At 36.7% G+C, this 26839-nt stretch overlaps 1 protein-coding gene across 3 annotated transcripts in view; it reads left to right on the forward strand.

The window, feature by feature from the left end:
- The window catches only part of BCKDHB (branched chain keto acid dehydrogenase E1 subunit beta), a 116568-nt gene that overhangs the window by 12540 nt on the left and 77189 nt on the right, over nt 1-26839 (forward strand). For all 3 annotated transcript variants that reach the window (XM_048297815.1, XM_048297814.1, XM_048297813.1), the window contains exons 4-7: nt 10433-10566; nt 11251-11406; nt 15214-15322; nt 24558-24655. In XM_048297815.1, coding sequence (XP_048153772.1) covers nt 10433-10566; nt 11251-11406; nt 15214-15322; nt 24558-24655 — 497 coding nt within the window. The remainder of the gene's footprint in view (nt 1-10432; nt 10567-11250; nt 11407-15213; nt 15323-24557; nt 24656-26839) is intronic.

Here is a 26839-nt window from a genome sequence, read left to right on the forward strand (position 1 = left end):
AGACCTTGTGTCTAAGGTGTAAACACCTGTGTGAGTTTTCAGGGAACACTTTATTCTTGGTAAATGAATCATTTATTTATAGTCCAGTAGACTAATTCAGGAGTCTTCGTTTATTTGGCCAGGAGATGGCTGTACCTAGCCATGCCCAAGGGACACCAGCCTTTCTAAAAAAATGGTAGTCATTCTTTGAAGATAAGTATTTACTTGAGCACAATATTATTCTATGAGCTTTAGCTGTAGAAAACTCCTGAAAGCAAGTTCTGTGTTTTAAGTGAAAAGCTTATGGGGGAAAACACAGGTGAGAGGATAGAGTTGTTATGGTATTTGGTGAAGGTTTTTGGCTGAAGTTTGGATGTGCTTGCAAAAACTGCTTGATGTCCCAATGGCTTTTAGTAGCATAAAATGATGGGAGAACCTTTTGAAGTTGAGCTAACAGAAGTAGATCTAGTATAGGGTTGTTTTTTAAAAAAATTCTGACAGTTTGCCTTCAAAATACATAAAATACTTTAAAATGTTTATATCCAAAATATTTTTGTTAGTGATTTCAGGACATTTTTTATTGTGTAGACTACACTTAATGTTACTGGTAAGGGAGCAGAGATCTGTCAATGGACATTCTGGGTTGTCCCGGTTGTTGTTCTGGTCCCAAATGTTACAGTGCAAAGGTAAGAAGTACAAGAACACAATGTGGATGGGCTTTAATGCAGTATATTAAGGCAGAGTGTTCTGCCTCCCAGAAGCTACTAGTAGTTGGGTCTTATCAGCAGGTGGGAAGACACTCTGAGGTTTTTATGTGGAATTTTTAATCAGTAATCATGGTGTCTTTTACATTCTTTTAGAACATAACCATATGCTATTATAAGGAGGAGGAAAAACTCAGCCTAAAGTAGCATAAGTGTTAGGGCTTTACTGTGTAAGCAGATAGAAAAATGTTATCTCAGTGCTTCAGAAGCAGACTGCAAGCTTGCTGAAGAAACATGGTGCTTCTTTGGCATAGGTCCTGGTCCTTCCTAAAACATTGTATGTGGTAGAAGGAAGGAGTTCAGAATTTTTGACATCATGGACATATGCTAAGGGTGGAACATTTTATTCAGAGTTCAAAATGACTGCTTGTGTGTAGATTGAGTAAAACCTAAATAGCCTGGGGTTTGGTTATTGTCATTTCTTTGTGGATGGATTTAAGTGGAGAATTCTGTAACTTGCTTGCCTGGTTCTTCCAGAACAGTTTGGCAAGACCTGGATTTGTTCTGATTTGTATAAATGTCTTTGAACAGTAACATCTGGAGAACGTGTTTCAGATTCATTACACAATAGTACATTTTGTTCATTTTCATCTTAAATAGCCAATACTTTTTTTAAGATTTACAGTTGGAAAAAGAAGAAAAGTTATTTGAAAACTTGCTAAAATGTAGTATATCCTTTTACACCTTTTGTATCTGTGGGATAATGATATAAATCAGTCTCTTGTCAGAGCTAAATAGCTTTTATTTTTGTTTTTTCTTTTCTTTTTAATGGTTCTGATAGTGTGCCTGGTGTGAAAACAGTATTTTATTTATTTGTGACTTACTAATATTTATTATGTTTCTTTTCATATGTTGTAAACCTTTTTGAGGGAACAATAAGGAATATATTTTTTAATGTAGAACTTGATACTCAGTACAGAGCTTAAGAAAGCTGTTCTCACATTTTTAAGATATTTCAAGATACATTGCTGGGCAAAAAAGTATGTGTTGCTGAACTTCCTAAAAATGGAATTTTCCACTTTAGAAAATACTTGCAGTGAAACATATAAAGACAATATTTTGATAATACCATGTCAAGGAGGATGAAACTTTATGTATTTAAGACCCAAGATGGAATTGATGAGCATAACCAGTCTTTGCAGTCTGTATTAATACCAGGTCTGCAAGCACATTTTGTGTACCTTCTTTTAGATGTCTCTCTTTATGTCTTTGCTATTCCATAGGTGGAATTAAGCGATTCTCAATTTCTTGGGTTAGTCCTGTGATTCTTTCTGTTTCATTTGTATGTTTATTTATCCCACTCATCAACTGGGGTTATTTCAATTTGTTTGCTGTTTCTTGTATTCTGAGTTTGGTGGTAAGAGGGTGGTAATTTCAATTTAAGAAAGTGCTGCAGACTTTATTACAAGGAATAAAACTCTCTAGAGTTTTCTTGGAAGTAGTTTGCTTGAAGCCTAAAAGGGTGAAAAAAGTCAAGACTAATATCCAAGTCTGGGAATTGTCTAAGCAGATTTGCAGCAGAAGCACTTTGAGGTGCAGGTTAATTTCATTTTAACTTGATTCAGAGCCATCTTCCAGTGACCAGGTTGACATAACTTGCTAGTCATTTTTTATAAAAGATCTCTTTTCTTTTTAATTTGCAGAAACATTAAATCCTCAAAACCTGGCAGGGGGTTTTCATACTTACATGGAAGCACCAAGTATAGACCAATTTATTCATTTTTCTCACGCACATGCTTTGCATTATGAAGGGACAGGCATGGTTACCAGTGAGATTTGTAAGATGGTTTCCATTATTGCAGGTTACTGGTCACTGAGCTCTTTGCTCCTGAGTACTTCTACAGCAGCATGAAATCCTTGCTCTTGTGTTGAAAATACTTGCTTCACAATTCCGGGTAGATCCACATTGCTTTCACGTTCACTGTAAAATATGTCTATACTGCTGATACTGAGGAATGCAAGAGAGGGTAACTTGTATTTGGCATTTTTGCCTACTCCTTGATTTGTCATCCAGATAATGTGCACAGCTTATTACAGCAGAATTTTCATTCACAGGCTGCAATACTTAGCTTTGATAACTGTTCTGTGTTTCCTGTTGGATCTCTGTCATGTCATGTGATGTTGCAGACAATGTGAAAATGCACAGAACTGACCTAAGCCTTGTAATTTAAGCTGGTATGTTGTCCTCTGCTTCTATCCACATATAAGTATTTGGTAGATGTCAATTTTGGGGCATATCTTTGCAAGTAAGCACTCTGTCATCTGGCATAACTTCTCATGTCAAACCGTATGTCAGTTATGCTTTTCTGCAAGTGTGCTTCTCACACAGCAAAATTGTTTTGTAGTTGAAAAAGGAATGTTATTAATCATAGCTGGAGGAATATTTGAATGCCTTGTCCAGTTAGGCATTGCTCTTTTTTTATTTAGGCTGCAATTGGGTATATGAGCCAGATGATGAGGAGGAGTTCAGTGTGGAGTGGGCAGCCTGCGTGAATGTTTGAACCAGCAGTTCCAATTCAAAGTGTTTTCAACAAGTCATTCTCTTACTCAAGGTGATGTGTTTTCTTTCTAAGAGCTCATTAGATCACAGCTATTCTTTCACCTCTTCTTCCTCCAAGAGTCCCTTAGAGAAGTAAAAAGAAATTCTGGTGAGGAAATCTGCCACTGAGATGTGAGCCGTTTTTAAAATGCTTTCCTAAGAGTGTGGATCTGAATCAGTACTATTTTACCAATGTCATTAAAGGCTTCCATTAACAGGACAGGTACAGGCATAAAAAGTTTTGGCAGTGAGCATGTATCCCTGCTTGGGGCTGTTAATAAAGCATGGAATATTAGTGGTTGTAAGGAGAAGACCTTGAAAGTCATCTCTTTCAAACCAGTACTCAGCACAGAGTTGAGTTTAGGTTGCCTGTGGTCTTGTCCAGGTGAGTTTTGAACATGTCCAAGGCAGGAGCTTCTACAACCTCTTGGAACAGCTTATTCCATCGTGTGACTACTGTCATAGTGAGGATTTTTCCTTTAATATAATTAGTTTACTTTTTTGCATCATTTTTTCACCTGACACTGTGTACCTGAAAAGAATCTGGTCTTTCCCCTGTTCATACTACTGCTTGGCTGCTCCTACATTGTGGAAGGATTAAATGAATTGCAAGGTTACCAGCATCCAAAGCTAAGGCAAAGCTTTGCATTAACCTCCACCAACTCCTTGCACTTCTTCCCTGAGAAAGGCAGAGAATTACATGATAGATTTTAATATTTTTGGTTTATTCTTTAGCTTTTGGTGGCTGCTAGTGTGTCACAAATGACAGGAAATCTGAACTGGGGGAGAGGGCTAAAAAGCAAGTCTTCACCTTTGCTTTAGGAAGGCAGAGGTGTTTATAGAGTTTTTCTGGGTCCTCCCTAATCCAAAAGGCTGTACACCTGTCAAGAACATTCTTAACGTTATATTCACGCTGTGAACTTTTAGAATTTCCTAAGTTTTACTAGAAAGTTTTCCTTCCAAACCTGAAATTTGGTAACTGCAGATTGTAAGAATTTCTAGGTAATGGAGGAGATTAATGGACTCCCAGTCCATGGTAACCTTTTCTTTGTGCTTCAGCAGACTTCTCCTGACCCTGATATTATATGTGGTCTTTGAGAGTGAGGGTTAAATGCAATAAATATGCTTTTCTCCTGAGGGAATCTTGGGGGAGAGGAGGTGAAAGTGTAGTTGTGATCTGATAAGCTCTTGGAAGAAAATGCATCGTCTTGAGTCAGAGGGTGACTTGTTGAGAAGACTTTGGGCTAGAACTACTAGTTCAAACATTTATGTTTCTTCAAATGTATGATTTAGTAACTGGGGAAGACTTAAAGGAAAATATACCTGTCAGCAGTTCCTAATTTCCAAATTACTTGAAGTACTTTTCTGAAGTGTTGGTTATGTCAGTGGCATATATGATAAACCTGTGGAGAATTCCTGTTCTTACCAGTTGCCAGGCAGAACAGGTGTCCTTTACTTTGGGCAACACAATGGTGACAAGTGGTTCAGTAGGATGCATTTTTTTGTGTGATTTTCTTTTTTCCCCCCAAATGAAACATAATTAAGACTCCTGTGAACAAGTGAAACCATGTAAGAAAGACTTATCTTTCATTTGATCTTTAAAGTTCTGTCTAGAATAAGAAGTCAGCTCCTTTGTTGCAGAGTAGAGCATAATCGTGGATTTTGCAGCAGCAGAATAGGAAGAAGCTAATTTAGGTTACTGCATGCAAATCTCATTTCTGACCCTGCTGTCAGTTGCTCAAAGATTTCAGCAGTATGTTTTTTTTACTAACTTTTGTATCTTACTGCCATAATGTGACTTTTTGGAATATTTATGGAAAATGTAATGGGAATGCCATGTAATTAGTTGCTAAATAATCAAAACTAAGTGTTGAAATTGTTGTGAAGGCATAGGCAGTGTATGGGATATATGTGTTTCTCCTATAACTGACCAAACTCACTGCACTTGACTTGAGACTTTACATTGACTTGACTGAGGGCTGAGACCTGGCCACTCAGCCCTGTGGTTGGCTGAGTTATGCCAGAGGCGTGGCTGGGTCCTTGAAGCCTGTTGTGAATGTTTGGACACGCACGAATTCTGTTGGCTTTTGCAGGATACAGGGCTGGGGAGGAACAGGAGAGGAGTAAGGTAATTTCTGTAAGTTGTTATTCTGTGCACAATAGGTAAAAGTCATCTCCAGAAGATAAAAGCTACTGGCGTATGAAATCCTTTTCATTTCATACAATCACTTTTCATCAGTTAGGTAGGTGAAATAACGTATTTTAACATGGATAACTCTGGGAAAAGCAGCTTTTTAAACAACATGGCACGTTAGTGTGCAAGGTTTCAAGACTGAGAGTTAAACCATCTCTGTGTCAGTGAACCTGAAGCCCTGCTTTGGACAAGTAGGTTTGAAATTACTATATTCAGCTGTAAAGTTAATGTGTATTTAGTGGTATTCCCTTTAGAGTAACAGGGCCTGTTGCATTTTTTTAAAGCTGGAGAACTGTGACTAGGTTGTCAGTAGAAAAAAGTGGTAGAACAAGATGATTAATAAGTTAGTAGAACTATTTTTTGTTAACCCAAGAGCTCTAAACCAGCTGAGTAGAAATTCACCAAATTTACTTGCTGTTTGGCTTGCCCTCTCGTATAGTATCAGAGAAATGAAAGACTACAAGTGTCACTGGTTGTGGAAAGGGGCTTAAAAGGGATGGTGGGACCAAGAAAGCCTGAATGCTGGATAGATTATGTTAACTGTGTTGAGAAATAGAATTAGTAGATTTATGTAGAGGTACATCTATGAAAAATCCTAGCTGTTCTAGGGTTAAAAAAGGTCTTTAAAGGCAGGACTGATAGGAAATCAATAATTTCTATTTGAATTTTCTACAGGAAGTCCCTGGTGAGTAGCAAAACAGCTAATCTGCTGGGGCTTCCTTTTCTTTCCAGTCTTTTCTGCATGTGCAGCCTGACTGCTGCAGTTGAACACTTAATATATTTAGCTTCTTAGACTTTTCTATTTGACTTCTAATGGATGTTTTAAATGGAAGTCAGTGGGATCATGGGGACAATAAAAGGTTGTCCACATTTATGATTAATACTGTTCAGTACTGACATCCTAACATGCATTTTTTTAACACCAGTGGTGTAGAAGTATTATGAAAACAAAGCACTGTTCTCCTTTGACTAAATCACCAGCAGTACTCCTTAAACTACCCAAACAGTTCAGTGTGGACTTGAGCAGAGTGATATGAAATTACTCAGAATTGGAGCATTGGGTGGTGTGTTAACATTATAGGAGATTTAATATTGTCCGAATATCTCATTTCTGAAGTTAAATTAAGATAGGAACATGACTTGTTGCAGTTACTGAAATCTGAAATACTTTTTTCCTGATGGCTTGGAACAAATAAAGATGAAGCAGCCAAAACATTAATGCGCAATAATCGACTACAAATGTCTGTAAACATGTTCTGTTAGGTTGCTATGAAACTCTTTATTCCTGGCAAATGAGAAGATGACTGTGAGACTGCCTTAAAGCTGTTGTCTCTTACACAAAGGGTCAGTGGTAATTTGTGGGGTTCTGAAAGTCACAAAGATCACTCTTTTTTTTGTTTAAGTAAAATTGAACCAAGTATTGCTTTTTTTCTTAATGTTTGTTCTTCATAATTTCCTTATTAAGGAAGTCTTAATAATAGGATTTTCCTTATTAAGGAAGACTTCTAGGGTGTGTTTTCACTTCCTTAACATGCATCTAGTCCTACTACTGAGTTACTGGGATGGAGAGATGAGAAGAATTGTCCTTTTTTTTTGCATGACCCTGTTTGCCATATTGCTTCCCTCAGTACCTGGCAAAGGGCACTGACCTGTTCAGATGGCTGAAACCAGGGATGTTTATAAAGCCAGGCAGGTTAATTGAAAAGCACATCAGCGTGATGTCCTCCTGCAGAGGCTGATGCACCTGGCTTCAGAAAATGTAGAGGTGCTACTTTCACCTGGACTGACAAGTCAGCCCGTTGAGTTGGTGTTAATTTGTTTTGAGCTGCGAGGCTGATGCAAATCGTAGGAGAAGAACACATTTTAGGAAATGTTTCTTTGTTGGTAAGGAAATTACATGTGGAAACACAAAGTATCTCTGGGTTATTTGCATGAGTCAGATTTCAGCTGAAATCTGACTCAGCTGGTTTGCAGAGAGTGATGTGAATGGCTGTTTATCAGAATGGACTCCCTTTTCACATTTTGAAAAAAAAGTGAAAAATAAGAAAATGTGAAATAAAATAGATAAAAATATGTAGGCTTAATTCATTTAAATGAATTATATTTAAATATTTTGTGTTAGTTTTAGAAATGATTTTTATACTGTATCAATAAAAATAGTTGGTTACAGCAACGCCATACAATTTTTAATGTTTGGGGAAATGAATAAATTTGCTTTATCCTAACAATGTGTATGTCTTTTTGTCATAAGGGACTAGATTTTATAAAGAAAGCCCTACCCCTTGATACTCTACCCAAGGTTGTTTTCCAATCTAATAAATAGTAAAGTGCTTTAGGATTTGCTTTTAAGAGGTCAGTATTATTGTTTTAATGCTATAGTCAAAACCATTCCTGAGTAATAAATCTCATTCATTGAATTCCCTAGCTCACTCATTTCTGTTTTAAGCCATGATACTTCAGAATTGTGCCTTTAGTCCTGAAAGTCCAAATTAGGTACTTCACACTCCTCACATTACAGCTGTCTTGTTACATTTCACTTTTGCTTTATTGATTTTCACTTCATTTGTTCTATCATGCTCCATTGATAGCAGCATGAGGCCTCTAATTTAACATCTCAGTAGTATTTCAGCAGTTTTATTAGGATGTATTTTATATTTTGAATTATAGAGTGACATACTAGTGTGGTGGAGCTAAAATGCTTCTAAATTAATTCATCACCCTAAATTGATATTAAAGAATTAATTTTCAAATTTGTATCAATTATTAGTTAAAAGCTCATTTTACAGGATTGTTCAAATACATTTCAAGTTTTGTGTGAGGGTGTAAAATTACTTATGGAACCTATGTATTAGGCTATTTCAGTGTACTCTGAAAAATCTGTTAATAAAGGATAAGGTTAGGTAAGCTGTAAGTCTTACATCAAAATATCCTGTAAGCAAGTGAAGTGAAATATAGTGTTCTGCCAATGGACTTGTAGGAAGCAGGAAAGTAGGAAGGAAAATTACCAACATTACCATATGTCTTCATAATGTTAATGTATTTTTAGTTTATTAAAATAAGATTTGTTTTAAATTAAAATTTAAATGTGTCAGTGAAAGAGAAGGAAATCAAGATGGCTAATTCATGGTATGCTATATAAGTAAAAAGAAGGGAAGAAGATGTTTGCCAAGTGTTTATGGTGTTACCGATGGGTATGGGTACAGGGACAACTCTCATGGTTTTATCTGAAGCAGGGCTTCTGCACCTTCACAATTGTAGGGGTAAGGCCTGGGGCAACTGCACATTTGCATAGGAAGTTTATTTTCCTTTTTCTTTGGCCATGTTGTCTGTCAGCAGAGAGAGTGCACCAGAGGATGCAATACAGGAACTGAGATTACAGCTCCTTCAGTAATGAGAACAATTTACACAGTAAACAGTCCCTCTAGGGGAAAAAAGAATCTTGCATTCTCTTTGTTTCCAGTGTCTTGTATGAGAAATTGTGCTGTGTCCTGCAATTGTGGCAGCTCTTTGGACTTGGTGTTGGCTTGTGTAGCCTCACTGACACCACCAACATTACAGTGTCATTTGATGGCATTTTTTTTTTACTTGCTTTAAATGAATGTTCCTGGTGGGGGGGAAGAAAAAAAGGAAAGCAGAGGGAGAGCCAAAAACATATTCACTGATACTTATACATACATACATGCATATGGACAGGATACAAGGAGATACTGGAGTGCTGTGTGAGAATGAAAGATGTGTACTTAAAGATCTGTGAAACATGCCTCCCTTTAGTATATTGCAAACGCACCCTTGGACAATAGTTTTTCCCTAATCATCCCTTTCTGAAAACTTCTGTTAGCTTTCCTTTTTCTAGTTGAACTTACAGCTATTGAAATTAGAAATTCTCCTAGTAACAGCTTTCCCACTTACTAGTTTAGTCTGTTTTTTTTGGTTAGTTATTTCATGGTTATTTTGTTATTGTTTCATTTATTTCATTGCCACTGGTGTGCACTGTGCACATTTTTTCCATCCAATTTGAAGTCTTGGCATTTTCATGCATGATGGATTCCTATAGAAACCTACTGTCTATTTCCCAATGTTCTAAAGGGAAGATTTAATAGCAGACTGAGATTTTTCTGCTGTACTCCCTTGACAAAAAAGTAGTGCTGGCAAATATTTTAAATATGTGTTATAGAGGATATTGTAGTGGTGTTTCATGTCCCACTCCTTGTTTTTAATTTCATGAACTGAACAATTTTGTATGCAACCATCTATTAGACTGATGCATATTTGGGCTCTGAAATTACTGTGGCACAGAAATGTGGCAGGACTAAAATAACCTTTTGCACTCCCATAGGGAAGAAATAAAAAGAAATGTTTTGGGTTTGTAGCAGGAACAGCATTTTTTTGTCTTGCCTTGGAGACAAAGCAAATTATTTAAATGTGGCCTTACCTTGTGAGAGAAGACTGGTAAGAATGGGCACTGCCGATGGGGAGTGTGGATGAGAGGCAGTGTGCTTTTGTACAGGTGCTCCTGTACATCTGTCTGCCTTTGAGTAGGGACAGTTACTTGTCAGTGCCTGAAAAAAAAAAGGAAGAAACAACACTTACCTTAATTGTAAACATTTTAAAATGCTTGTAAGTATTGTGTACTCTCATATAAGCGTGAGGGGTATGCACGTTTCAGTGTGAATAGGTCAGAACAAATTTTCCTTCAAGTATTAAGAATGTTGTAAGTTACAAACTGTTCTTATCTTTCGTTTAGTTTCTCCTTTTCTTCCTCTGAGTTGTTACAAGTTAAAGTATCTGTACCTGTAATGAATGGCTATTGTTTCTACACCTAAAAAAGCCCATCTAAACAGCCATATGCTTAATTGCATGTGACTTGTTTAGAAGTAAAATATTTCTGGGACAATATTTTCCACTTAGAGCTGGTGTATTGAAGGAATTGTGTGGTGTTGTTTCTTTTCTATATAGGTAAAGACAGAGTTTTCAACACCCCTTTATGTGAACAAGGAATTGTTGGTTTTGGTATTGGAATTGCTGTTACTGGTGCTACAGCCATTGCAGAAATTCAATTTGCAGATTACATTTTTCCAGCATTTGATCAGGTTAGTACTAATAAATTTGAGAGTGGTTAAAAGAAATCTTACAACTGTTTAAATCACTCTTCTGTTAGCATTAGTACTTGGTTTGAATATGTAATTTTTGCAAATATAACCACAGCTGTATTACTAATATTTGTGCATGCTTTAAGTAAACAGGCATAAACTGCAAACAGTACTAGTACTGTACTGTAAACAGTAAACTGTACCAAAGCCAGTTTGAAGGCTTATTGAATAATGGAAATTAAAGATGTGGCTTGAGGCAAATGTCTGTTTTAATTTTTGGTTTTGTGGCTGTGTTGGCTTCAGCAGCCTTAAATTCAACAGCCTGTGTCTTCCGAACACAGTTTCTCATTTCTCCAGCATACAGCTGCAGCTGGCCATGTGTCCGCAAGACAAAGTACAGATCTGGTCTGGGCTGATTGACAGTATGGAATGAGGAAACAGCTGGGTTATAAGGCTACCCCTGAGGCTCAGGCATCTAACTTGAACACAATAAATTATTGGTTTATTTGCCTTGGAAAATGTTTGTCTTTGCACTGACTTAGAGTATTCCTTTGCTTCTAATTTCATCCTCTGAATCCCATGCATTGGAACAGATGATGTATTTACATTGCATGTATTGAAGTGTCTTGATGCATAACTAGAGGTATTGAACTGAATGTTGCTTTTGTATATAAATCTTCCCAGATTGTTAATGAAGCAGCAAAATACCGTTACCGCTCTGGGGATCTGTTCAACTGTGGAAACCTCACCATTAGAGCACCCTGGGGCTGTGTGGGCCATGGTGCACTATATCACTCTCAAAGTCCAGAAGCCTTTTTTGCTCACTGTCCAGGAATAAAGGTATAGTAACTCTTACTTTATGAAGATTAATTATTTTGTTTGTTTGTTTTGTAATGGACCTGACTAGCAGTGAGTCTGGATGCAGACAGGGGAAGAAGAGTAGATGTCAGCCCATAACAAAATATCTGACTATGTTAATTAAAAACTATTAGAAAACTTAAACTGTGCTAAGTGTTTGAGAATTTATAGCCATTATTGAAGCAATCTTTAGTAGACATAGCATTTCGTATTTGTCTGTTTTTGCACTACAGCCATACATTTTACATAGTTTTTTGTCCGGTATAGTACAGAACCTAAAAACTAACACTTGATAGGTAGTACTTTCCTTTCTGTTTTTTTTCTTTCTGCATATGTCTTAAGTGCATTATTGAATTAATTTATATGAAATTAAATTAATTTCACAAACTGAAACACCAGAGGTTCTGTCTGAACATGAGAAAGCACTTGGCACAGATTGCCCAGAGAATTTGCAGAGTCTCTATTCTTGGAGGTAGTCAGAGTTTGTCTGCATGTGGTTCCGGGCAACTGGATCTGGATGGCTCTGCTTGGTCAAGGGCATTGGCCCAGATGACCCTTGGGAGGTCCCTGCCAACCTCAACTGCTTGGTAATTCTCTGAGTGAGAACTTTATGCAAGCTTTCTGCCTGAGACGGTGGCATCCCTTGAAATGAAGATGCTGAGTGCTTAGGTGGATAGCTTTCCTAGAGAAGAGGGAGGGGCAGGATCTAGTAATCTCACATTAAGATAGCACTGTTTGCCAGGCTCCCAATTTTTTTTTCTGAGTAAGTTTTTGTCTGTGAACTTGTTAGCTGGCACCAGTCCACTGAGCAATGGCTCATGGCAGATTAATGTGGAAGATTTAAGCAGAACCAGTATTAGTGTTCTAAAGGCGCGTTCATTGTTTATCTGCTGTTTAAACTGTTGTCTATGTATGATTTTGGTGTCCTAAAACTTCAGATATTACTCATCTACAGGGAGGCCATAGCCATTTCTCCTACTTGTTTTTCTCTTTACTTATATAAAACCTTGTATTATTCACATTTTATTTCATTATGTTTTGAGGAATGGGATACATTTTTGGTTTTGGGTATTCTTTATGGTATTTGAGGTTCTCTTCTGAACTTGAAAGTATTTCCTGATTATAGACAAAAGCAATCTACAAAATCTTTTGCCAGGTTATTAAATATTTTCTGGAGCTTATTTAAACACTAAAGTAGTTTATTATCATATGAAAGCGAAAGATAATTTAGATGATTCAAATACTGATGCCAGGTCTAGCTAATTTCTGCTGCTCTTTGGGTTAGTTTTTCACTTTCTTTCACTTTCCTTTGGGTAAAATGCTAAAATAAGTTGCTACCACTAAGAGCTGTCATCTCAGTTAAAGGTAAAGGCACATTGATTCTGTGGAACTGATGGAACAACCTACTAGTTTTTTGTGCACAGGGAAGTGTTTTAGACTCTATCTTTTGAATATTGTTGCTTTTTGAAAAGTGTTGTTCCTTTAATATTTTTTGCAAAGCTGTTTGTTAATGCAGTTCATAATGTTTCAAGATTGCAGGTATTTTTTATTAAACCTGGCTCTTAACGTAGAAATCAAGAAGTTAAAATGAGCTTGTGGTTCAGGTGCATTTTCAAATGTCCCATATCTATTTAAGTATATTTTCTCCATATTACAGGAGGAAAGGCAATGTCTTACAAGCTGAGAAGGGTAGGGTTTGATGTTTGGGAAGAGCGGTTTTCAAAACAATCCTCCTATTAAACTTTGTGAAAGGTTTTTGGCTTTTTACTTTGTATTTTTCTTAAGTGGCAGGTAAGGTTTGGATTTCCCAAGCCAAAGGGAGTTTGTACAACTTTGGTTATTCAGGGGAAGAACTGTGGTCATTGGTACTTAGACAAAGCTTGTTGGGGTTTGAGGACACTACTGGATGGTTGCAGCTTTTGTCCACTATTGTGAGGATATACATGGAAGATGTTAATATTGATTCTCTGCATTCCATTGTAAGAATATCTGCTCTCATGTTTAGAAGCTTTCTTTTTCATTTCCAGCCTAAATTTGTCCCTGACTAACTTGTATATTTATCTGTCCTTCTCCATGCCCTTTGTATCCTAAGAGTACCACTTGTACTCTCTTTAGTCTTTGTTTCATTAGACTAAACAAAGTATCAAAGAAATATTAATATCTGGAGCTCTTTGGACATCTGTTCAATTTGTTTTCTTTTCAAAGGGTTGAAAGAATAATTAAGTATCCAGCTGAGTTTCTAGCAGTGATTTTTGCAATAGCACTAACAGTTCCTTGGTTATGTTACGGTTTTCTTGTAGAACTATACTGCATAGTATGCTAGTCATCCTTTGAGTAGATAATAAATTCCGATCTGAATTTCTACTGCTGAGTTCTAAATTTATAACAAAAATGTAATCCTTAAACATGTGACTTTCAGTATCTGTTTTTTAGTTTGTTTTTGTCCGTCATGTCCTCAATATGAACTGGGTCTTTTTGGTATCATCCTCTGTAGTGGTAGTGACTCCCAACTTTGGAATAGTTTTCATTACCATGCTCTGACTTAATATTGTAAATGAATAAGGTAAATAAAATCTGTCCTAAAAATGGTTCCTAAGGATCTGTACTAGTGACATTCATGGGTAATTTCCCATGTGTCTGTTACCAAATGCTTTGGTGAAATATTAATAAACTGCTTTTCCCTTGTTTAGAAAAATCACTTATCGAGTTAATTTCATGTAATAGGAGATTTAGGTTGTGTTTTCACTCTTTTATATTACTTTTATATAAATAAATGATATTATTCTCAAAATATATTTTGAAGCCATGGCTGTAGTTAACATGGATTTTTTTTTTCAAACAAGTCCTAGAACTAATGTTTTCAGTGACTTCTAACTTCACAGCTATAGAAGTGTTTGCTGGTAGACTTCATGCTGTGTGTTCCAGCTCTTTGAGGTCTCTGGGATGTAAATTAGTCAGTTCTTCTGATTTGAGGGAATTCGGCTCTTGCATTCTATTTTCTTTATAACTGCCATAATTGGGTAACTTTCTTCTCGTAATAGAAATTCTCGTAGATCGTCCAAAGTTAACTCTTCTGTTGGCAAATGAATTATACTGTTTCCTTCCAAGTATTTGGATTACATTTGGAGGCCTTGCTTAATTTTCTTTGCTTGATAATAGTTTAAGGTATTTATTGGTTATTTATTTCCAAAATGAACAGATTTCAGTCTTTCACTGTAAGCAAAGAAAGTCAGCTTTAAATAGCTTTTTCCTTTTGTAGCCTTCAAAACTTACTGGACTAAGTCTGAATACCTTCAAGGTCTGTTCTGATGAATCTTTACCCAAGCAAATGAGGATCACTCAGCTGAATTTTTTTGTTATACATCTACATTAATTTTACTAAGTTCATATATATATATATATATATATATATATATATATACTTACATATGTATGACTTATATATACTTTATATGTATGTATCTGTAAATCTGACTGACATTTTTCTGTTCCTTTTACTTCAACTGTTACTGTTAAGATGTTAGTTCTACCTTACCTGGGCAGAGTACCTTAGTATTTAAATCACTGTATAGAGGGGAACTGTTAAAGCCTCATCAATGAACAAAGTAAAATTCAAAATTTGGAGTGTGTTTTAATAATGTGGCACTGATGTTAATTCACTTTTTAAGAACAGCTCAATCTGTACATAGATTTATTTAAAGCAAATAATTGCTTAGTGTTGAGTATTATTGAGGAAGTTTCTAGCAGAATTGCAATTTTAAATAAACTATTTAAAAAATATTTTTACAGGTTGTTATTCCAAGGAGTCCTCTGCAGGCCAAAGGATTGCTGCTGTCATGCATAGAGGACAAAAATCCATGCATATTCTTTGAACCTAAAATACTTTACAGAGCTGCAGGTAAAGATTTGTACGTTGTATTTTCCAATAAAGTAACAATGTTTGGGGTTTTTTGTACATATATGTTGATAGTCACAGCTAAAACAATACTTTAGTAGAAATCTTGACTTGTTTGGTCTCTAGCTCTGTTGTGGGCTGGGTTTTTAGAGGAATTGTGTAAACTGAATAAATTCTTGAAGTTTGACTGCAAAGATAAGTGAACATTTACAGTCTCAGGTTAAAAAAATAAGTAGAAGTAAGAGGTATTATTCTGTATCAAATTCTGATAAAAAATTGGCAGAACTTGAACTACTTTCTTGTGGTGACTTATATACTAAAATAAGTTTCCAGATCAGTTTTTATTTTTCCAAAAGAACTGAGCCCCGCCATCACCGTTTTCCCAAAGTTAAAATTTCTTTGAAATGCTTAATTTCTAAAAATCTTCAAAATCTGCCCACTTAGATTTTAACCTTATTTGAAAAGAACTGTGATTGCCATTACTTTGTTTTAGTCATAGTGAACTTTCTGGTTCAAAGTAGTTTTAACAACTCTCATTATGTGTAATGTATTGGAACAGTGAAAATTGACAATGATGGTGCTTGAGTTGGTTCTAAAAATTAGCTTGCTACTTGTTTGGAATAGAGAAACTTGACAGAACAGTGGAGATAGGCAGAGAAATTGGATGAGCAACTGATAAAATAGAACTGAAGCCACGACTTACCTGTAGCATTTCCCTGTCCTGTGGCTTTATGTATGTGAACTATGCTTGATCCATCAATCCAGTTTATAAGTTGACTGTGTGGACTGAATTTGAGTGACAGACAAAATGTTTCTATTTTGCTTTGGGCCTTTTAAGAATACTTTTCCATCAGTGCATCCATTTTGTCAGTAAATTTATCGTCTTCCTAGAGAGACAATAATAAGGGAAAAATTAGAAAGCAGACATCAAAACTACAAAAAATGGTAATATAACTCAGGAACACATAGGGTATTTACTGGTAAAACTGCTTATTTGCTTTTACATTTTCAAAAAAGACCCAGAAGTCCCATTAGCAATGTAAATTTAAAAGTGCGGCTATATTTAGTGTGGTGGGGTGTGATGTATCCATAAGGTATTGCATTCCTTAAGTTCAGTGTGTTTTGAGAACTTAATAAAATTCAGCTCCGTCCATTCATTTAGAGCAAGTAGTTTGAAAAATGAGCTTGAATCTGAGTCCTGTTAAACAAAGAAGAAAAGATGAAGTGTCTTTAAAACAGGCCTTTATTCCTCCTCCTTCCCCCCAGTATTTACAAGTCACAAGTACAGACTGTAGAGTTAGTAAACTACTTGCTTTCGCACTGGCATGAAAGGCTGCGCATCAGTATCACACAGCTTTTGAGAATATAGGGAGGCTTTTGTGCTTGAGGAAATGACTTGCAAAGCAATTGCTAGATCATTTAGTGAACGTAAATCAGGCTTGTGATCAAAATCTTGAGTAAAGATGTGCTGAAATAATGGTTAATGTGATACATGTGCTGGTCAGTAACCAGATACAGTGTTGCTGTTGTTGGTAATTTCTGAAAGACTGTGATTTCCTCCTGTATGCTCATGGCTGATTTTCAGAGACTTTACTTTTATTTTTTATTTTAAAATTTCTAAGAGCATCAGTTTAGCTGTGTAGGTTGAAATTTATAGTACATGCTGATTTGTGTCAACATGTGACAGGAATGATTGTAACAGGTAATTTCCTTTATCTACGTGGATATTTTATTACTTCTACAATGTAAAGTAGGAATGTTTTACTATATGGAATAGTTTTTATGTTCCTTTTATTTTCATTGTAAACCTTTCTTTGTATCATTGTTACTTTGTCATCTTCACTATTAAGCTGTCCTTTGGGGGTTGGGTCACCTTGGATTGGAGGATTACTGTTGTCTGGGAGTTTCTCCTATAAAATTGATCTCTCTTAGAGTTCATTCTTATTCTCCTGACCATAGTCAGTGTTTCTGGTAATTCTGCCATAGAAACCAAGTGGCCTGGTGAATTCAGAAATGGACCAGGGTCATCATGATTGATAAGATCAAGAGGCAGCAGCAATAAGACACAAGCCTGGTAAAGAATAAGATAAATGGTGGAAAGAAGGGTTTTAAAAATGTGACTGACATGTGTTTCATAGAGAAAATTTTTACAATACCCCATGTGAGTGTGTTGATTCTAGCAGGAGAAAGAAAATCGTACAGATTCAGAAATTGACTTAGACAGTAAGCTTGAACTATGTCTGTATTTACTGTTTCTTTCCACTAGTGTCTCGAAACAGTACAGGGTCTTCTGAAGGCTGGGAACATGCATGCTTTCCAAAACAAGAACACAAAATGGTATCAGTTTCCCTCTATTACTTAATTTATCTTTTTTGTTCCTTTTTACCATGGTATAAAACTTCACCTAAGATTTGGGATCTCATTGTTCCAGACAAAAATAGTTTTCTTTATTTCCATGATGATGCCTCAGTCATTGAGCAATAAAATTATATTGCCCCTACCATAGCTTTTTTTTTTTTTTTTGCTGTAGCTTCATGTGAGTAGACATATTTGTTCAGAGAGCTTTGTGACTGATGTTACAGTGGGTGTGTAGGGACTTAGTTGAAAAATTAAGGTGGTAAGGATGTTAATGGGAAGGAAGATTTTTCTATCTGTAAAATTAATGTAGACTTCTGAGCCTTATAATTTTCCTCTAATGGAGCTTGCTTTCTTCCTATGAGATCTCGAAATATTTTTCCATGATACTTTGTTCAGTGTTGTTAACGGAGTTGAAATTATGCCTGAAAAGAAACTGTGGGTTGGATGGTCTTTAAAACACAGGGTATCTGTCCTTATTTGGGTGGCCTGAAGCTAATAATGCGTTGTTTAAAACAAGCAAAAAATCAAACTAAAATAATGACAAAAATCCCACACTCACTCCACTGCACCCACCAAAAATTTATGCCCATTGCTTCTGCTGCAAAGTGTTGCTATTATTGTTGGAATTAGATGTTGGATGCCAGTGATGGAAGGTAATATATATCTAGCTTAGAATGTATAACCTGAAGTTGCTTCTTGAGAACGTTAAGTAGGATGCCAGGTCATTGGTTTTTTGTGGAAGCTTTTGTGCAGAACCAACCTCGTGATTTTGCATCTGATACATACCTCCAAGGAGCTATATAGGCCCACTAACTGCTTTCAAGTTTATTGGTTGTTTTTGTTCAGGAAGTTGTTTTTGTTTGCTTGTTTATTTTGCTTGCTTTGATGACAGGGTGGTTCTGCAACATTCAAGCATAGATTTCATAACAGTAAAGAAACTGTACAAAAATAAGAAGAACCTTCATAAGTGTTTTCAAATGTAGGTCTGGTCTCCAAGGTAAATCAGAGCTGTAGCATAAAGTATTTCAGTGTAGCTATCACAGGGAAAGTGTGAGATTGCTATTTTTTAAAAATAATGTGTTTAGCTCAATTTCTTCCCAAATGAACACAGATTTTCCTATTCAAATATGTTGTGTGCTTATTCAGAAATGGGGTAAAACTAACCACACTATTTAATTAACATTAATTCCTATAGGAATATTTGCTACCCAAACATGCCTTTGCCCACACAAGATACAAGAGTAAAATTAGGCCTTAAGTCTTTGCTTTAGTCATCCCTGTGGATCCCAGGTGGATATTTAAGTAGCATTGCCTTAAGTTCACCACATTCACACTGTGATGAACCAAGAAGAAAAAGCAAATTCTGAAGTGAAGAACAAATCTGCAGGAACTTTTTGGAAATGTTTTCCAGTTCATTCAAAAAATAATGCACACCTTAAATATCCAAGAGCCCTAGTAACACCAAAAGGAGGGAGTGGTCTTCAAGCTAAGATCACAGAATCATAAAATAGTTTGGGTTGGAGGTGACCTTTAAAGGCCACGTGGTCCAAGCCCCCTGCAATGAGCAGGGACATCTTCAGCTAAATCAGGTTGTTTGGAACCTCATCCAACCTGACCTTGAATGTTTCCAGGGATAGAGCATCCATAGCTTTTGTTGGCAACCTGTTCCAGTGTTTCACCACCATCATAGTAAAAAACTCTTATATCTAATCTAAACTGACCTTATAAGCCCCTTTTTAATACTGAAAGGCCATAGTAAGTCCTCCCTAGGGCTTTCTCTTCTCCAGGCTGAAAAATCCCAGCTCTCTCAGTCTGTCGTAATAGGAGAGATGTTTCACCCCTCTGATGATCTTCATGGCTCTCCTCTGGACCCACACCACTAGCTCCATGTCTTTCCTGTGTAGACAACCACAGAGCTGGATCTTAAAGTTTGCCTGGGTATCTGTTAATAGTAGATTTTAGAAGTTACAGAAGAGAACTGTTTTCTTTGAATGAAGTTGAATTGGTAAGTTTCATTTTCTGCATTAGCTCGGTGTGCAAACAATTTGAGCTAGTTCCCGTATACAGATACATGATTTCACGTATAGGTATATATGTTATCTATGTGAATATATTTGTAGATACATATGTATGTAAGACATATATCAGAAAGCAGTAGCTAGATGGGAAGAGAAAAGAAGTATACTTGCCATGCATAGTTGTAGCTAGTAATTGCAGATTTGTACTTCCCTCACTGTGAAGCAGGATAATGTTTTTGCATCTGTGGCTCAGCCCACAGGCCTGTTTCTCTACCTAGTCACCCACTTTGCTAGCAGTTTGTTTAGCAGAGGACTTGCTGTTCCTTGCTGTACCTGGGCTCTTTGAAGTGCTCATCCTTAATCTTTGTTTACTTCCTTGAACTGTTATGGCAGTGCCACCACGAACTTGGCTGTACATATGTGGAGTGGGAATTACAGTGATTCTCCCCCCGGATGGCTCTTTACCTTTCAAAACTTTTGAGTGGAGGATCTTGTCCAGTGGGAAACACACAGTCTAGGAGCTCTGTGTGTTTCCCACTGGACATAGAACAGCTTTTTATGACCCTGCAGTCTCTCCTGGTAGGTGGTGTTCAGGCCACATATTATTCCCACACCAGCAGCTGGTTCCAAGACCCCTGCTTGCTCCTGTTGTTCACACCACAAGCCCAGGGTGTCTGCACACTGGTTTGTCTCCACTTGCTGGCCCCGTGTCTTGTCCTTTCATACTTGTGTAACCAGCAGCTGGTACTTAGTCTTTGCAGCACACAGCCCTTGCACTGGACAGGATTTCCAAGGAAGCTGGGACTGAATACCACAATGAGGCACTAGGCTCAGTCAGACAAACATGCTGACCAGCCCTGATAGGCTCCTCCTATTGTAACCCTTTCTGTTTCTTTCCTGCTTTGCTCCTCACCAACCCCCTTCACCTTTGTGTGCCCTCATCAGCTGGTGTAGTTCCAGGCACCCTGCTCCAGCACCCTGGGCCCTTGGGTTTGTGTGTTTACCAGTTGCAAATTCCTGGATATGCCCATCATTTCTTATCGCCCTTCCCTGAGTGTTCCTGACAAGGTTTGTTTCTTTTCTTAGTTATGTTTGTCTTCAGGTTTGTGTCTCCATATTTTGGTCATAGCTTCTCCTTTTTCTTTATCATCCCATCAGATAATTTTACTGAAAGGAATACTCCCATATTTCCCATACCCTTATCAATAAGTGGGACTGAGCATGTTTGGTTCTTGTAACTGCCACCCTCAACCTTCGTGGTAACGTTTGTGTCCCTGTGTGTTCTTCTTTGTGGCTTTTCCCTCTTTCTATTATCCCATTTTGCATTGTAAAGATTCTTGTCTAGACACCCTTCAAGGAGCAGATGCTGTCTTCTTTCACATAACCATACAAGTGTTTATCAGAAGTTTTCCCTTTCCTTTCCAGCCCTGTATTTTTCTAGCCACTTGTTATTTAAAGAAATCATTACAGAAGGACACTGATATTTTAGTGTATGTTAATTTTCCTTCAATAATATTAGGAAGGAGCAAAGAAATGTAAGCCTTTCTGAGTAAAAATCCAGAGTTAAATATACAAGTACACGTACAAAGAAGAATTCTGTTGCTATTTAACTTATGAGATCATAATGTTATTGCAAGTGCCGTAGTGACATCCCCCTAAATGTCAGAGATACTAAGAAAATATCTGAATTAAAAAGGAAAAGGAGGCTTTGATTTATAAAAAGTATTAACAGCCTGTGCAGTGTCAAGGGCACATAATGGTTATGAATCAAAGGAGAAGATGAGTCACTTTGACATTATTGGGTTTAGACATCTTGTGGAGAACCTACTCTGATGTTTTTTGACCTTTTCAGTTTCATTTAATTGTACTATATATGACACTGGTGGTGTAGCAATAAATACTGCTTGCATCAATGGTTGTTATAGAGACAAGGCAGGTAAGATGAGAAAACATGTGTTTTCTTTCTGCTGTTCAGACTGCTCTTTTAGAAAATGCAGCAGATGTTGTAACCTCTTAAAATTAACTTGTCATGGCCCTTTTTCACTGATAATTACAATTTTTTGCTAATTGCTGTATTTGAAATCTGTATTTGAAACATTTGATTTAAAATACTTTATTTCTTCAGTAATAGACAAATAGTCTGCTTTTGTATATAAACACTGTTATCCTGAATTAGATAAATATTATGAAAGAATATTAACAGAATAATTTCATATGCTATTTTTCATCTTTATTAGTTGGGAGAGGAGTTTTTGCAAAGGCAATTGAGAAAAATCCTTCCAAATTGGACTTTCCTATAAATTTTTGACAAGCTGAATTTTCCATTTAAAATTGGCAGGTATTATAGATGAGCTCATTTAATGGGCGTTTTGTTGCAGAATTGTTTAGCTATAGTAAGTAATTAGTTAATTTGTGTAATTGTGTCTTATATTTCACTTCCCTAAGTGGATAAAACCATGGCATAGAGAAAAGGCATTTATTTCTGTCATGTACACCTTCCAGTTCTTCCTCTGGCTCATCCCACTCCTTTCAAAACCTTCTCATTCATGTCAGTACCCTGGGTTTCCACTAGAAGGTCCTGTGGTATCTTTTTAAGTTTCTTGTTCTCCAGGTTTCATGTAGGTGACCATTTTATGACAAAGACACTTATGCAATGCCAATTAGTGTAGTTCTGGGTTTCATTATCTCTCAGAATCTCTTTCTGTTGCCTGAGAGTTGTACAATGTGCAGAATCCATAGAAACCTGGTCTGCCACTAATGTGCAGTGAGCAAAGGCTGAATGTGCCTTTCTTCCCTTTCCTTTCCAGCCCTATATTTTTCTAGCCACTTGTTATTAAAAGAAATCATTACAGAAAAACACTGATATTTTAGTACATTAAAAATTGTTTGCAAAGAGATCTGACTTTGTGCTATGTTTAAAAGCACCTCGTGTTTAAAATACATTTTAAACATTTCCTTGATTAAATGGATATGTGTTGTTGAATTATGCTGAAAAAGAATTTGTTGTTATGTTTTTAGGAAGAATGAATGATTTAGTTAATATGTATGTCTCTTCTGTGCCTGTTCAGGTGAAGTGAGAGATCTCTAATCTAAGCACAGGCAAAAACATTCTTTACTGTGAGGGTGATCAAACATAGGCATAGGTTGCCAAGAGAGATGTGGAGTCTCTGACCATGGAAGTGCTCAGAACTTGACTGGACAAGGCCTTGAATGACCGGCTCTGAGCTGGGGGCTTGGATGAGGTGATCTCCAGAGGTCACTTCCTACCTCAGCCATTCTGTGATTCTGTGATATATGTGGTATTTATATATCGTTAGCAACAAGGAAAAAAAAATTATCTGCTTTAATTGAAAATTACTTGCTACTTCATTTATTGAGGTTATGTTTGGAACTTGTAAGCCAGGAAAAAACCTAGGTCATTCTACTTGTTTTGGATCTACCGTAACAATGAGGGAAAAATACAAACCACTTTACCACTGGTACCACTCACGGAGATTCTGTATTGTAACTTCAAGAAGCAATTTTGTTCAGCAGGAACTCAATAAGTATTTTATGAGCTATGAAATAAGTTAACAAAAAAAGGCAGAGTGTTTTCGTTATAAATTGTTTCTGTGTATTTAGAAAGAATAAGATTTTTTTTTTCCTACTATCACTAGAATATCTTTTAAGAAGAATTATTTGACTTGCTGGTGCATAGACAAGTTCATCTTTAGATCAAAAACAGTATTTCTTTTAAAATATGATATATGGATGTCTTTTGTCATTGATTTAGTCGTTAAACCAATGTATAGTGCATGGGAGCACTGATTCAAAACTAGCATAACTGACCTAACATTTTTCCGTCTGAAAACTAGTAAATGAGCCTTGAATGGAATTACCTTAGATGTCTTAGGACAAGACAAGGTGACTAATTCTTGCCTACTCTCTCGAATTGTGGTGTATTTTTGGTGAATAGATAACATTTTTTAAAAGGAAAAATATTTAGATTTATTTAAAAATGCTATAATCAGAAGTTCTTCCTGACACTTCCAGTGTAGGTTCTGAAAACTTTTAACCTCAATTTAAACATAAAACTGTAGAGCATCACACTTGGAGTGTCAGGAGGATGCTGGCACAGCTGTTCCTTCATGTCTGAATACTAAAGTATAATTTCAAGACTCCTCTGATGATTACTAGAATAATCAAAAATTCTAATCAATTAGTGGTTACTTGAGATTTTTTTATCAACTGTGTAGCAGTGTCCATCTCCAAATCTGATGCTGATATTTTGTCTTGATGTACACTGGAACTTATTACTATCTTTTGCATGTGCATATATGCATGATCTTGTTGTGTTGCATATAACATAAATTAAAATCTACACTGAACATATTTTAAACAGTGTAGTTAAAAATAATTTGAATTGCAGCTAAACATTTGAAATGAATGATAATACTCAGTTATTTTGGCCTAATGCTAATAGGGTCACACAGTTGTTAGGGTTGGAAGAAACCTCTGGAGATCATCCAGTCCCACTCCCCTGCCAAGGCAGGGTCACCTAGAGCAGGTTATGCAGGAATGTGTCCAGGTGGGTTTTGAATTTCTCTCGAGAGGGAGACCCTACAACCTCGCTGGGCAGGCTGTTCCAGTGGCCTGCCACCCTCAACGTAAGGAAGTTCTTCCTTATATTGAGGTGAAGCTTCTTGTGTTTTAGTTTATGGTCATCCTGTCGCTGGGCACCAGTAACATACTCAGTGTAATTTTGGTCTGTTATTTTAGATGGCTTTAACATTAAAGAAATATTTTAGTGTATGTTTTTATAGGATAATACTGACTAATAAAGGAATCTAATGCTTATTTTCGCCTCTTTTCTCTTTATTCAGTGGAACAAGTTCCTGTAGAGCCCTACAACATTCCACTGTCTCAAGCCGAGGTGCTGCAGACAGGCAGTGATGTGACAATGGTTGCTTGGGGCACTCAGGTCAGTAACTCTCTTAACAAGCTATTTCTCACCCATCAAAGCCTAGCATTCAAGCTCAAGTGCAGGCATTAAAATGTGTCTTCCATCACTATATGCTTGAATGAATGTTTGCCAGTGTTTATATTTCTGTGAAACCTGCTTTTTATTGTGGAAGTTTTTACTCATTTTTGATTGAAGATGACTCTGGAAATGTAGAAGAGGTACCTGTGCAGCAGGTTAATGATTTTTCTATGGTTATGGAAATGATAGGTTTAAGAATGGGACAGTGAGATTTAACTCTGAGGAAGGCAGTGGGAAAGAAAAGTTCAAAATAGTGTACTGAAAGAAAAGTATACATCTTCACTGCATGATTTAAGGAAGTGTAATCTGGGGTTCCCTTTATACAGAAAGTTAAAAATCCACTGAACATTTAATACAAGTAGGGATTGATACAGGTTTGTTCTAACAGTTACATTCTAAGCTGTTCAAGAACATAATTGGCAACTTTCCCCCCACTGCCAAATTAAGATCTGCAAATATTGAAAAAGTTGTTAAGAAAATACATCTTCATTGTCCAGAATTATAGAAAAGAGATTTGAGTCTAGTTTGGACTTGTCAGAAGTTACTATTTCCTTGGGCTAGTTGAATCTGAGAAGCTTTTAGAGGAGAGAGTGTTACAACTTTCATGACAAAGAGTATTGAACTGATCTCTGGGTTTGTGCCTTTTTGTCGTTATTGTTGTTGGGTTTGTTTGTTTTGTTTCGTTTGAAATTTCTAATCTTCTGTGCTTGTCTGTGGTAGTTTCCTTGTTTTCAGACTACTTGATCTCCTTCATATCTCTAGTTATTCCTAGTAGTTTCTGATACTTTGCCCTGGTGTTTAATGATGGACTTCTTAAATATCTTTACTTGTACATGTTTTTCTCCAGCAGATGTTGGTAAAGTAATTTGACTTGAAAAATAATGGCTTAGAAGCTGTCTATGATACAATATCCTGAATTTACTCAGTAGGCAGTAGTGCAGAGAGGACTTGGAGTGACATGCTTCAAAAAAATGATGTGTTCTGGTGCTTGGAAAAATTTAAGACAGACTTTTCTTTTGGTGTGACTAAAAATAGGACAGATGTGCAGACCTAATCCAGATTTAGGATCTGACCAAACCATGGGTGTGGCTGTGCCATACAGCATGGGGACAGATGTTTCACAGATATGCAGTAAATCCAGTGTGTTGGATTGTCACTGGAGGTGACAGGGTTCTGCAGATCAAATAGGTTCAGTGAGTTTGTGCTGAGGGTGTATTCAGGTGAAGTACATAAACTTGGAGTTTGAGTGCTAATTGTGCTACCAATCCAGAATTTACTGTCAATAGGCAGAGGGCTTGCACAGACTCACTGGTAACTTGTCGTATGGTTTTGGACATGAGGTAGTTGCTTGGCAGCTGCTGCTCTGGTGGGGTTCCCTGATGCTAATTGTCCTGGGTGGTGCTCATGAAGGGCAGCAAAGGCTTTTAGCTCCTCTCCAGTTGTGCTCAGTCTTTTATTGTCATTAACTAATCTGTTTATTGTCATTAACTAATCCATATCCCCTGTGAGCTAGGTAAATGTTTTCATTTGTACAGAGAAACAGCAAAAACATCCGTTCTATGTGCCATGTTGAAAATTCTCAAACATTCTTATTACAGCCACAGATGTATTAGAAGTTTAAACAAAAACACTGCAAGCTGTGTTTTCTTTCTGTTATTGCAATACTTCTATTGATATCACTTGTAAAATAGTCCTTTTGCATTTAGCTGTTCATATAGGTATGATGTAGTTTGTGTTTAAATCCTTAATCATCTTATTTCAGTATAGAATTTATGCCTGTCTAGGATTTATTAATGCCCTCTAACCTTCAGGCAAGTGACGCTGCCTGACCATGTCCATATTACTAAATTCTGTTGCCTTCAAGATGAAGATGACCTCATCCAAGCTGATTATTTGGGATGGTCCTTGGCTTCAACCCTTACCTATGCCTAGAAGTTGCTTGATGGAGGTCATCTGCCACAGTCCAAACCTGTATTGTGAAATGTTCTAACAATCAAGAGAGCACCAGAGTTTATTGGCAACATCATATCGAGAAATTTTTTTACCCTCATATCTCATGAGCAGATGCTTCTTGCTGAGATATTTGTGGAGGATAATCTGAGTTGTAACAGTCGTTATTTTCCA

This window comes from Corvus hawaiiensis, chromosome 3 (genome assembly GCF_020740725.1).
Source record: "Corvus hawaiiensis isolate bCorHaw1 chromosome 3, bCorHaw1.pri.cur, whole genome shotgun sequence".
NCBI classification, from domain to species: Eukaryota; Metazoa; Chordata; class Aves; order Passeriformes; family Corvidae; genus Corvus; species Corvus hawaiiensis.